The sequence below is a fragment of the Girardinichthys multiradiatus genome, chromosome 12 (genome assembly GCF_021462225.1).
Source record: "Girardinichthys multiradiatus isolate DD_20200921_A chromosome 12, DD_fGirMul_XY1, whole genome shotgun sequence".
Classification (NCBI taxonomy): domain Eukaryota; kingdom Metazoa; phylum Chordata; class Actinopteri; order Cyprinodontiformes; family Goodeidae; genus Girardinichthys; species Girardinichthys multiradiatus.
In genome coordinates, this window is record NC_061805.1 from 53,003,727 (window position 1) to 53,017,165 (window position 13,439).

Below are 13,439 nucleotides of genomic sequence, written 5' to 3' on the forward strand. Positions count from 1 at the left end.
TAACCATAGGACTGGAGACCCGAGTTGATGAAAACTGTCAAGCTGGAGAAGAAGGCTTTCATGGCATGGTTGTCTGTAAGGACCCCTGAAATAGTTGACAGGTACGAATGGTCACGAGGACTACCATTTCTGTGGTTGCAGAAGCAAACCTCGGGCAGTGGAGGAATTTAGAGGGGCTATCAAGAACTTTCTGTTGGCCTCAAGGAAGTTGTGGAAAACTGTCTAGAGACTCATAAAGAGAAAACAGAGTTTGGTTTGGGGGTGAAACTGTGGACCCAGACTGATGATATTGTTGGGTGCTGGAAAAAGCACTTGGAAGACCTCCTTAATCCAATCACCCATTTCTCAGTGGTGCAGGAAGAGTCTGAAGACCCTGTTCCAACAAGTTGAGTGCATCATCGAGGCAGAGGTTGCTGCTTTGGCAGAAAGCTCGTCAGCATAGGGGGGGCCAGGGGTTGGCAAATTTCACCACAAAACATTTTCAATGCTCCATGAAGGACCCACAGAGCAGAAGTTTGAAGTTGTGGTCCCAGTTATTGAGAAGAGGTATGGGATGCATGGCTCCACAAACGCTCCATTTCCTACTGAAAGGCAGCGTTCCAGCTCACCCTGGATAACTCGGGTGGAGTTGTCACATGGATTCACAGAAGAGGGCCAAACCTTAGACATGGATTACAGGCCAGGGAACTGGAAGGTTCTCTGCAGTATCTTAGCTGTGTTTCAGAAGCGTCCTTGAAGAGCCTGGATCTTAGGTTGTGTCTGCTGTGGTAGACCCTGGCCTCCATATCTCTTGTCCTGAGTCACGGTTGCTGTGCTGCAGTAATGTCCTTCAGTCTAGCCCTCCTGTGGCCATCAGTAGCACTTCTCAATATCAGCCACCTCTTCAATCATTTGTCCTGTCTGTCCAACGGTGTTGGTTGTGGGGGGATCATAGGAGTTGATCAACTGGTCAACATGTGTTTTGTGGATCTGGACACAGCTTAGAAACATTTCCCTGAGGCATTTTGTGGGGGTACAGCGGGACGTCTTAAGGGTTATCTGGTCCTTTCTAAGCTGAGCAAAAGCTGTGTCCAAATTTCTGGAAAAAGTTCAAGCTTATTCCTGTTCAGGTCTGAGTCCAGCAGAGCTGCCAGTTGTCTCCATCCTGAGCATGCTCATCTAAGGTAAAACGGATGAAACACAGTGAGAGGGGTCAGTGGTTACAGGAGACACTCACCTGCTGTGAGCGTTGTGGAAGCGCAGGTATGAGAAGAAGGCCAAAAGCACAAAGAAGATGAGCAGGGACTCCAGCAACATGAAGCGTGATTGGACGATCAGAGAGTTCTCTAAAACAACAACAAGCAGAAAATTACTGAACAGTCTCATGTTCATCTACAAGTCCTACGCTTACGTCCAGGCCCTGAACCTCCCTCATTCCTTTCAGTCCCACAACGTCCCATGGTCGTTTCAGTCCCTGAACATAACACTCCTGCAGTCCCCAAAACTAATGCACTCCTTTCGGGTGAAAAATGTCCTACAACCCCTGAACATCTCACAGCAGAACTAAATGCTTCTCTGAATTAGTTTTACCATCTCACCAATCAAAGGAAAGATAAAAATGTCAGAACTTTTTGAAAAGATAATCAAAAGTGTTTTAGTGTTTGCAGACTTACCCAGCAGCAGCAGCAGAGCAGCTCCCAGAGCCGACAGGTGAGAAAATCCAAGCTCCAGAGTCAGCAGGTAAACAAGAGGAACGCACAGAGCTCCACAAAGAGCCGGCAGCAGCCGCAGACTCCACACACTCACACTGCAGGGGTAATCTGTGACAGATTAACTTCTTTTAACCACAGAAGAAGAACGTTTTCTTCAGATGCCTTGAAAATATCTCAGCACGGTAAAAAAAAATACCCCCAATGAGACATCTCAATAGGAGGATGATATAATTCAATTCAATTCAAAAATACTTTATTAATCCCAAAGGGAAATTAAATGTTGTTATAGCTCATATTATGAAGGTTTCTTCAAAGAGCCGTTGTAGATGCTGATGTCTGTGGGCAGGAAGGATCTCCTGTAGCGCTCCGTCTTACAGCAGATCTTAAGAAGCCTCTGACTGAAGACACTCTGTTGTTGTAGGACAGTCTGATGAAGAGGATGCTCAGGGTTCTCCATAATGTTCTTCATTTTATGAAGAATCCGTCTTTCCACAATGATCTCCAGAGGTTCTAGAGGAGTCCCCAGAACAGAACCAACCTTTTTTGTCAGCTTGTTGAGCTTTTTTAAGTCCCTGGTTCTGATGCTGCTTCCCCAGCAGATGATGGTAGAAGAGATCAGATTCTCCACAACAGACTTATAGAAGATCTGCAGCATCTTGCTGCAAACACCAAAGGACCTAAGCTTCCTCAAGAAGTACAGTCTGCTCTGTCCCTTCTTGTAGACAGCTTCACAGTTGCATCTCCACTCTAGTTTGTTGTCCAGGTGAACACCGAGGTATTTATACTCCTCCACCACCTCCACTTCTTCTCCCATGATGGAAATAGTTTTTGACTTATTCCTGTTTCTCTTAAAATCTACAATCATCTCCTTTGTTTTAGTCACGTTCAAGATGAGATGATTGTTTTTACACCATGCCACAAAGTGGTCCACCACCTTCCTGTACTCATCTTCTTGTCCATCTCTGATCCACCCCACGACTACAGAATCATCCGAGTATTTCTGCAGATGACAGGAGTCTGTCTTGTACTGGAAGTCTGAGGTGTACAGAGTGAAAAGGAATGGTGAGAGTACCGTCCCCTGTGGTGCTCCTGTGCTGCTGACTACCTGGTTAGACTCACAACCCTTCAGTCTCACAAACTGTGGTCTGTTTGTCAGGTAGTCTTTGATCCAGGAGATTGTTGAGGCCTCTTCCTGAGTCTTCTGGAGTTTCTGACAAAGCAAATCAGGTTGGATTGTATTAAATGTTCTGGAGAAATCAAAGAACATGATCCTCACAGTGCTGCTGGCTTTGTCCAGATGACAGTGGGTTTGTTGAAGCAGGTGTATGATGGCATCTTCAACTCCAACTCCACAGCGATAAGCAAACTGAAGGAGGTCCTGATGGTTTACCGTTTGCTTACTCAGGTGGACCAACAGGAGTCTCTATAGGACCTTCATGATGTGAGATGTCAGGGCAACAGGTCTATAGTCATTGAGGACTGTCCAGACCTCCATCGGTCTGATCTTCTTTCTGCTTGAAGCCTGTGATCTTCTTCATCCCTGTCCACACATCTCTGATATTGTTTTGCTGGAGCTGCTCTCCAGCTTCTTCTTGTACACCTCCTTGCTGTCTCTCATCTTGACTTTAAATTGCTTCTGTAAACTCCTCAATAATTCTCTGTCTCCCTCTCTGAAGGCTCTTTTTTTCTTGTTAAGCAGGTCCTTCAGGTCACTGGTGATCCAAGGTTTGTTATTGGGGAAGCATCTCACGGTTCTGGTGGGGATGATGTTATCCACACAGAAATTTATATACAGGTTCTTCTCAAAATATTAGCATATTGTGATAAAGTTCATTATTTTCCATAATGTAATGATGAAAATTTAACATTCATATATTTTAGATTCATTGCACACTAACTGAAATATTTCAGGTCTTTTATTGTCTTAATACGGATGATTTTGGCATACAGCTCATGAAAACCCAAAATTCCTATCTCACAAAATTAGCATATCATTAAAAGGGTCTCTAAACGAGCTATGAACCTAATCATCTGAATCAACGAGTTAACTCTAAACACCTGCAAAAGATTCCTGAGGCCTTTAAAACTCCCAGCCTGGTTCATCACTCAAAACCCCAATCATGGGTAAGACTGCCGACCTGACTGCTGTCCAGAAGGCCACTATTGACACCCTCAAGCAAGAGGGTAAGACACAGAAAGACATTTCTGAACGAATAGGCTGTTCCCAGAGTGCTGTATCAAGGCACCTCAGTGGGAAGTCTGTGGGAAGGAAAAAGTGTGGCAGAAAACGCTGCACAACGAGAAGAGGTGACCGGACCCTGAGGAAGATTGTGGAGAAGGGCCGATTCCAGACCTTGGGGGACCTGCGGAAGCAGTGGACTGAGTCTGGAGTAGAAACATCCAGAGCCACCGTGCACAGGCGTGTGCAGGAAATGGGCTACAGGTGCCGCATTCCCCAGGTCAAGCCACTTTTGAACCAGAAACAGCAGCAGAAGCGCCTGACCTGGGCTACAAAGAAGCAGCACTGGACTGTTGCTCAGTGGTCCAAAGTACTTTTTTCGGATGAAAGTAAATTCTGCATGTCATTCGGAAATCAAGGTGCCAGAGTCTGGAGGAAGACTGGGGAGAAGGAAATGCCAAAATGCCAGAAGTCCAGTGTCAAGTACCCACAGTCAGTGATGGTCTGGGGTGCCGTGTCAGCTGCTGGTGTTGGTCCACTGTGTTTTATCAAGGGCAGGGTCAATGCAGCTAGCTATCAGGAGATTTTGGAGCACTTCATGCTTCCATCTGCTGAAAAGCTTTATGGAGATGAAGATTTCATTTTTCAGCACGACCTGGCACCTGCTCACAGTGCCAAAACCACTGGTAAATGGTTTACTGACCATGGTATCACTGTGCTCAATTGGCCTGCCAACTCTCCTGACCTGAACCCCATAGAGAATCTGTGGGATATTGTGAAGAGAACGTTGAGAGACTCAAGACCCAACACTCTGGATGAGCTAAAGGCCGCTATCGAAGCATCCTGGGCCTCCATAAGACCTCAGCAGTGCCAGAGGCTGATTGCCTCCATGCCACGCCGCATTGAAGCAGTCATTTCTGCCAAAGGATTCCCGACCAAGTATTGAGTGCATAACTGTACATGATTATTTGAAGGTTGACGTTTTTTGTATTAAAAACACTTTTCTTTTATTGGTCGGATGAAATATGCTAATTTTGTGAGATAGGAATTTTGGGTTTTCATGAGCTGTATGCCAAAATCATCTGTATTAAGACAATAAAAGACCTGAAATATTTCAGTTAGTGTGCAATGAATCTAAAATATATGAATGTTAAATTTTCATCATGACATTATGGAAAATAATGAACTTTATCACAATATGCTAATATTTTGAGAAGGACCTGTATATAAGCTCGTGAAGCTCCAAAAGATTTGTATGAATGTCAACCATCGGTAAACCAAGACGTTTCTCTTCTCTCTCCAGCTCAACCCAAGGTGTTGCCAGGCCAAAGGAGCTTTGTCGTCTCTTCAGCAAGTTCTCTTAGTGGGATCTGCTGTGTCCTGGGCCTCTGCTGGGCCTTTTCTGAACAGGGTCTATGTGTGAAGACCACCTCAGGTCCTCACAAAGGCTGGTTATTAGGAACCAGAAGACGTGATTCACAGCAGACACGCCATTGTTGAGGATAGTGAGGGGAGGCAGTGTGCGGGATGTTTTTCGGAAGTCCACCATCATCTCCACAGTCTTGAGAGAACACACCCCTGGGGGACGCTGGTCCTGATGGTTCTTGTGCAGGAGAAGATGCTCCACCTGCTGCTGCTGGTCCTTCAGGAAGCTGGTGATCCACTGACAGGTGGAGGCCAGCACTGTGAGCTAGAGGAGCTTCTGGTGGAGGATGTCTGGGTTGATGGTGTTGAAGGCCAAGATGAAGTCCACAAACAGGATCCTGGCGTACGTCCCTGGGTGGTTGAGGTGTTGCAGGATGAAGTGTAGACCTAAGTTAACAGCATCATCTGCTGACCTGTTTGCTCGGTAAGCAAACTGCATGAGGTCCAGCAGGGGGCCTGTGATGGCCTTCAGGTGCTTCAACCAGAAGCTCAAAGGATTTCATGATCACTGACGTCAGGGCTACAGGCCTGTAGTCATTTAGTCCTGTGATGGTGGGGTTCTTGGGTATTGGGATGATGGAGGAGTGTTTGAAGCAGGAGGAGACCTCACACAGCTCCTGTGACTCGTTGAAGATCTCAGTTAAGATGGGGGCCAGTTGGTCGGCGCAGGTTTTGAGGCAGAAGTGGGAAATACCATCAGAACCAGGAGCTTTCTCCCCACTCAGATGCTGGAAGACCCTATTAGCATCTTCTTCTCTGATCTTCAGTGTAGGTAGGGGGAGAGAGGAGGGGGTTGTAGAGTCATTGGTGGGAGATGCAGGTTGACCGTTTGAGTTGGAGTGAGGAGTGAATGACTGGTAACCAAACCTACAGAAGAAACGGTTGAGATCCTCAGCCAGGCGGGGTGTCGTCACAGCATGGGGGTAGGGCCGCTGTAGTTGGTAATGCCCCTTTTCCACTAGTTCCTAGTCAGCACGGTTCCCTAAGGTTCGTCTTGGTCTTTTGGCTTTTCCATTAGTAGCGGTTTCATGGAGTGGCTACTATTATTAGTACCTGATTAGATTCAGTTCCAGCTGTGCCGAGTTGGGCTGAAAACGCGACGTCAGAAGACTGTCATTCACTGATTGGTTAGGGGCGGCGTCACTAGTCACAAGTCACTAGTCACAAGTCACTAGTCACTAGTCACAGCATATTGCAATAACTACTATCTTCAACAGTTAAATCCTGGACGCAGGGCTTCTTATGAGTTCTATGATAGTACGCAAGCATTAGCTTAACCTCACATGCCCTATAGTTCGTATCCTTCTGTTTTATACGGCATGGCTTCCCTCTCTCTCCGGTACCGACACACATTGCTTTGGGTCTTGCTGCCCAGAACCTTCTCTGGTTCTCTTCTTTCACTTCGAGTCTGAGAGCAGTCATAAACGGAGCAGCAGTCCAGGATGTTGTTGTTGTGCTTGTGTCTCTATCACAACACTTTGGTACGCAATCGTAATGGAAAATGGATCAAATCGTGTTAAACTGACCCGATCCAACCTAACCCGACCAGATTAGGTACTAATAAATAAAGGTATAATAGTCTGAAAACTCCACCACACCGAAGTAGTGCCATCAACTGAAAAGCTGTTTTTTCCCCTCGCTGGAGAATCTTTTTGCTAATTTGATCTCCTTAGTTTGTTTCTTGTCTGCTTATTCAGGTCCAGGTCTCCACTGTTTTTTCTCCAGGTCAGCCGCTGTTGAAGTACAGGATGAAGGGATGTAAACTCCGATCAGAATGAACAAGGGCTCGTCGGTGAATTAACGGGTTTGCAGTTTATAAAAAATGACACTAGGTGAGGACTACAGGTCTTCTGTAGCAGTGTGACATCTGACCACCAGCCTTCGTTTATATGATAAAAGATCACACCTCCTCTGTTTTTCCTGGGAGCTCCATGTGTGCTCCGCACGAAGCATCTGGAAGCCTGACAAGAGAAGCTCGCTGTCCAGGATGTGTTCTCCAAGCCAGAGTTTGACAAGCTTTCCTGCTCATTTCTCTCGCCTGCGTCTTCAGTAAATCCCACAGAGAGCTGCCGCACTTCCAACTAGGATCTCTGAAAAACACTCTGGTTCGAAAATCGGGGAGAAACCGTTCAGAGAAGACTCCCTGATGTTTGGGAGCTGCTGTCTTGTAAACGTGGCTTCAGTACAGCAGGAAATGACAAAGACAAAATATACAAAATACGAGCAAAGTACCAAGGTGGCGCTGTCTGAAAAAGAAGAAAAAAAGGAGGAAAGGGCGTAAAAACAGCCCGAGTGTGAAGAAATAATAGCATTTTCTCATAACCTCGTCCTATCTGAGGATTCTTCAATGACCTTTAATCTCACAGAGTACCCCGCCCCTGTGAAGACATTTCATTATAGTAGCTCTCCATTTTTATTTTTCTCAGTGTCACAGAACCGCCAGCAGAGGGCCCTACCCTTACACAAATTAATGTTCTTCTTCATGGTGTTACTTCTCTAAAGCGTGTAATCGACTGAATTCAGTTTATTTACACGGGTCAATTCACAACCGATGTCATCTTAAGGCACTTTATAGAAAAATATCAATTTTTACAGAAATATGGTCCATTCAGACAGCGTTGCATCGAATACATTCCAGTTATGTTCCTATTCCACCAGTACCTAATCTTATCTGGTAGGGTTGGATCGGGTCATTTTAACACATTCTCATTCATTTTCCATTACAATTGAGTACCATCTCACCATTGAGTGATGTGATAAAGACACAAAAAACACCCCAGCAGCCCAGACTGTTGCTCCGTTTATGGCTGCTGTCAGAGTGAAAGAACAGAACCAAAGAAGGTTCTGGGCAGCGAGACCCAAACCACTGTGGATCAGTACAGGAGAGAGGGAAGCCAAGTCATATCAAACTACATGTGAGGGTAAACTAACAGCAAAAAGCGAGTCAAACCGTAGTGACTCGTTTTGAGTAGGGACCAGTGGGTCATAAGATCCTAGCTGTCAAACAACAATCAAGTTCAGATTTTTATTCAAATTGGTTAGAAAGTTTTTTATCTAAGGAAACCCAGCTGTAGGAGAGTTTAAAGCAGTTTAACAGGACATAAAAGAAACTGGTTCAAACTGGTTTGCCTGAACTGGTTGCTGTGTACCTGCTCCGATTCGGTTCCACACAAAGTTCCCATCGAAGCCGCCCAGGTAAGCTGGAACAGGAAGCACAGGAACAGGATGTTGGTAACAGACACTGCTGCAGCATGACAGATGGTTGTCATAGTAACCGACCTCCAAGAGCCAGGATCATGTGACCGAGCGGAGGCCCGCTGTCATCGACGAAGAAGATCCTCTTCATGTAGAGAGACACAAACTGGCCGTAGTAGACCTCATCGAACCTGCGCAAACACATAGAGTTTCAGAAACCAGTCTGACATACTGGGAGGCTCTGGACGCTGTAACACACACTCACACCACTGAGCTGGGGTAGCTGAGCCGGCCCAGTCTGGTCCACAAGGACAGCAGGGACACCAGGACCAGGACAAGGTCCAGCTGGGCCGTCACCAGCAGGGGGAGTTGCAGCATTGCTGTCACCTGCACAGGGGAAACAGGAAGGATTAACGGCAGGAGAAGGATGATGTCACAGAAGCGGGTCAGAACCAGAGGTTTTAGATTCATTTAGGATCAAATCTGAACAAACATTTCCAATAGTTCCTGAACGCCTCACAGCCAGAGAGCCCCTCAGATCTGCTTGTTCTGGTATCGGACCAACACCGGCAGCAGTCTCAGAATCTCATAACAGCGATTCCCAGACTTTTTCTGGAAAACATCTTTCAGGATGGATGGTTTTTATTTTCCTGAATCAGTCTGAAGAAGTCTGATATCCCGTCCTACAAACAGAACCCTCTGAAGAGGATCCAGTTTGAACTCAGCAATAAAAACTGATCGTTTGAAACTCTTTGTGATAGAACATGATCCAGACCTCTGTATTATAACCAGGTCCAGTTCCGACTCAGATCAGTACTGTGGACTTCATTGAAACGTGTGCGCTTCTCGAGTTTTCCCCCACGTCACGTTTCGTTTCGGACCAGGGCCCCAGATTTTTGGTCCATGCTTGACCCGGATCAGTGCTGTTGTTATAGATCTGGACCGGTTTTGACTTGGTTAACACTAAAATATACTGAACATTTTTACATGTCAGCAAACAGAAACAGGTTTAAAAATGAGAATCTGGGTTTTCATTATCCCAACTCTCTATATTAGAGCCTGGTTCCGTTCCGGATCCATGTGTGGTTTTAGAACCGATTCTGAATGGTCATGTTCTGTCAGCGGGATTCAGATGACTGCCTGGAACAGCACCAGTTTCTCCTGTTTATTCTAACACCTGCAGCCTGGCGCAGGCGCAAAGACGGCAGTTCGGTTTGGTTCTGCCGGGATAAACGCTTCCGCTGCTGGTATTAGCTTGTAGCATTCTATTCTCGCGAGACTTGCCTTCTTTCCACTTGGCGCCGCGGGTCACCTGCTGGCGTCATTCAGGTACCGGTTCGACTGTTCCGTTCCGGATCGAACATGCCGATCCGTTTCAGTTTCAGTCGCTGCAGACAGTCAGCGTCGCTTTTCTTCTTCTTTTTTATTTCTTCTTGTTTTTCTTCTTCTGGGGTTATTGGTGGTTGGCAAAAACTGAAAGTGTGTATTACCGCCACCAGCTGGTAGTGTGCTTCCTCATGGTTTAATTTCTCTAGGGTGTGTGTGTACATATTATATAATCAAATTATATTAATTCTATTCTAGAATTATTGTTTGTTTGTTTGTTTGTTTGTTTGTTTTTTCCGGGGACTTTTGGCGGGGCAATATGGGGACTTTGCCATATCCCAAAACTCACCAAATTTTACCCAAAATTGTCCCCAAAGTTCTTTAATGTCGTCCTCAGTGGGCGTGACCAAAACACTTAGCCACGCCCCCAAACGTGAGATAGGCTGAACCGTAAATCGTACAGATCTGAAATTCGCCACAATACTAGAACTCCTAAAACCAAGAAAAAAAGTCTCTTGGGGGTATGTCCTAAAATGCACAGGAAGTCGGCCATTTTGGGTCAAAGGCCGATTTTTGTCCGTTTTTCACTTTTACTCACCTCGAACTTTAACGAACTCCTCCTAGAGATTTTCAGCTATCAGGTTCATATTTGGTCAATATGCAGTTAAGGGATGGGGGATTAAAAGTTATCAAAATCCTGAGTTTTCGGCCATGTTTAGGGGGCGTGGCCGTGGCACGAATTTGGTCTTCGCGCCCAAACTAAAAATATGCAATAACTTTCACATAAAAACGCCAAATCACACCAAAGTTGGCATGAAGGACATTCGGGTTCCCGACAATCCTATGGGGTCATATGCTGACATCATCAAAGCCACGCCGCCTCAGAACAGGAAGTCACTTTTTTCACCTGGAAAGGTGCCTCTCCGACCCTCTTCACCCAATCAACTTCAAACTGTGTCAGAAGAGAGATAACTAGTGGGTCTAACTTCATTTGAGGCACAGTCACTTTTCATTAAAGGGCGTGGTCGTGGCGGCGAAGTCAGACGTCACGCCGTGGCCATACGTTTGGCTTTAAATTCCACATATATCATCTGATCTGCACCAAATTCAATGTGATTGATCCTTGTCCAGTCCCCAACAGAGATCTGATGACATATTCGGTGGGCGTGGCCTAATTCGACCACAGCTTTTTGATACATGAAAGCGTGTGGGCGTGGCCACACCTCAAAATATGACTTCTCGCCATAAAAGACTAAATTAACATAGCTCCTACAAGGACAGTCACAGAGACCTGAAACCTTTTGGGATTGATCTGCCTCTAGGCCTCAACAATATTCACTTGTCAGATGCTGACATCATCGAAGCCCCGCCCCCTGAGAACAGAAGGTGTCCCGTTTTCCTTTAGAGAGTCAATGTTTGATGTTCTTCACCTAATCAATGTGAAACTGTCCCAAGTAACAGATAACATGATGGTCTTAGACAGTCTCCAGTACTGACTGCTTTAGCTGGAGAGTGTGGCTATGATGGCGTGGCGATTCTGATGTCACGCCACGGCCATACGTTTGGCTCTAAATTACACATGCATGGTCCGATTCACTCCAAAATAAATATAGTTCATCTTTGTCAACCCCCAAACACCTCTCTTGGATTGCATTGGAATTTGGATCAATAGCGCCCCCTGGGACACGTCAAGGGTTATATCACCCTGTACATCATCAGATCCACTTGAAATGTAGTATACATGATCAAGAGTTAATGATGGACATTTTGACACAGTCAATTGATGATGTCGTTTTAGCCCCGCCCACAAACAAACAAGCGACTGCAGCGTCCTTCTGGAAGATCCGATTTACTCCAAATTTTCAATGCTTTTTGCCAGTCTGAAACTCTGCATGACCGAAGATCATATGACATGTTGCTCAAAGTGCCACCTACTGGCGACGTGTAGAAGTGAAGCGGTGTCATCATGTGTGGCGTGTAGGAGGCGATACCAGGCTCCCGCGGTCGCTGCACTGAGGTGCGAGGGCCTTCAATGCTGCTTGCAGCTTTAATTCATTTTGTTTTTAAAAATTTAATACTTTTTATACGTTTTCTTGCTAAATTGCTTTGTAATGTATATGTTGTGTTTAATCTTTTCATCTTCTTTCTTGCTCATATTTCTGACATGTTCCATTATTCCATCCTGCCCACAGTGGTCACACAAACTGGATAATTAGAGCATTTGTCATTTTTCTTCTGGACAGGAAATGGTCACCCACCAGGAATCCCACAGGACAGCTTGCTTTGTGGGTGTTTCCTAATATATATACATGATGTTCAAGCTGTGCCAGTAATAAATCTTACATTACAAAGGCAGCTGACAGTTCCATGTGTCACACAAGGTGCCTTTTTTAACTATGGAGTACCACAGGGTTCAGTACTTTGGCCAATTCTCTTTACTATATATATGCTTCCAATAGGTCAAATTATCAGGCAGCATGGGATAAATTTTCACTGTTACGCTGATGATACTCAGCTTTACTTATCCATAAATCCTGATGAACCCAACCAGTTAGATAGACAACAAGCATGTCTTGAAGATATAAAAACTTGGATGACTTTAAATTTTCTGCTTCTAAATTCAGACAAGACAGAAGTTGTCGTCTTTGGACCGGAGTCTTTAAAAAAGAAACTGCTTAGTCAATCATTTAACCTGGATGGCATTAAATTGACCTCTGATAATAAAGTAAAAAACCTTGGTGTTAACTTTGACTAGGACATGTCATTTAAATCCCATATTAAACAGGTTCTAGGATTTCCTTCTTTCACCTCCAGAACATTGCCAAAATTAGAAATATCCTGTCCAGGAGTGACGCTGAAAAACTAGTCCATGCATTTGTTACTTCAAGGCTGGACTATTGTAATTCTTTACTATCAGGATGTCCACAAAATGCAGTTAAAAACCTTCAGCTGATTCAAAATGCTGCAGCAAGAGTTCTGATGAAAATTAAAAAGAGAGATCATAATTCTCCTATTTTAGCTTCCCTTCATTGGCTCCCTGTTAAATCCAGAATAGAATTTAAAATTCTCCTCCTCACATATAAAACCCTTAATGATCTAGCTCCATCATACATCAGAGATCTGATTGGTCCATATGTTCCTAACAGAGCACTTTGTTCTCAGACTGCAGGTTTACTGGTGGTTCCTAGAGTCTCTAGAAGTAGAATGGGAGGCAGATCCTTTAGTTATCAGGCTCCTCTCCTGTGGAACCAGCTCCCAGTTTTAGTCCGTGAGGCAGACACCCTGTCTACTTTTAAGGCTAGGCTTAAAACTTTCCTTTTTGATAAAGCTTATAGTTAGAGTGGCTTAGTTTATCCTGAGGTATCTCTGTAGTTATGCTGCTATAGGCTTAGGCTGCTGGAGGACATAATGACCACTTTCACTTTCTTCGTTACATTCTCATACTACTCTCCAATTTTGCGTTATTTGCTGTTATTTCAGTTTTTAACTTTATGTTCTCTTTTCTCTTCCTAGAAGCTACACCTGGCCTGGCTCTGTGTTTAGCTGGACATTAATGGAGCAATACCCATTAATGTTTTACTTTTCTGTTTTTACTTCCTAGATGAAACGACTAAAGGAGCTAC

At 44.9% G+C, this 13,439-nt stretch overlaps 1 protein-coding gene across 5 annotated transcripts in view; it reads right to left on the bottom strand.

Annotated features, from left to right (window-relative positions):
* The window catches only part of pomt1 (protein-O-mannosyltransferase 1), a 28,733-nt gene extending 18,650 nt beyond the window's left edge, over window positions 1-10,083 (bottom strand). Inside the window, exons 1-6 of one of the 5 annotated variants that reach the window (XM_047382057.1) lie at window positions 9,775-10,083; window positions 8,756-8,877; window positions 8,575-8,681; window positions 8,445-8,495; window positions 1,653-1,799; window positions 1,217-1,325 (exon numbers count right to left, since the gene is read on the bottom strand). In XM_047382057.1, the coding sequence (XP_047238013.1) occupies window positions 1,217-1,325; window positions 1,653-1,799; window positions 8,445-8,495; window positions 8,575-8,681; window positions 8,756-8,868 (527 nt within the window). In that variant the 5' untranslated portion in view covers window positions 8,869-8,877; window positions 9,775-10,083. Of the gene's footprint in view, window positions 1-1,216; window positions 1,326-1,652; window positions 1,800-8,444; window positions 8,496-8,574; window positions 8,682-8,755; window positions 8,878-8,983; window positions 9,747-9,774 lie in introns of those variants that run through there. The other 4 variants (XM_047382055.1, XM_047382056.1, XM_047382053.1 and 1 more) reach the window with 4 other exon arrangements.
* Between the last annotated feature and the right edge of the window lie 3,356 nt (window positions 10,084-13,439).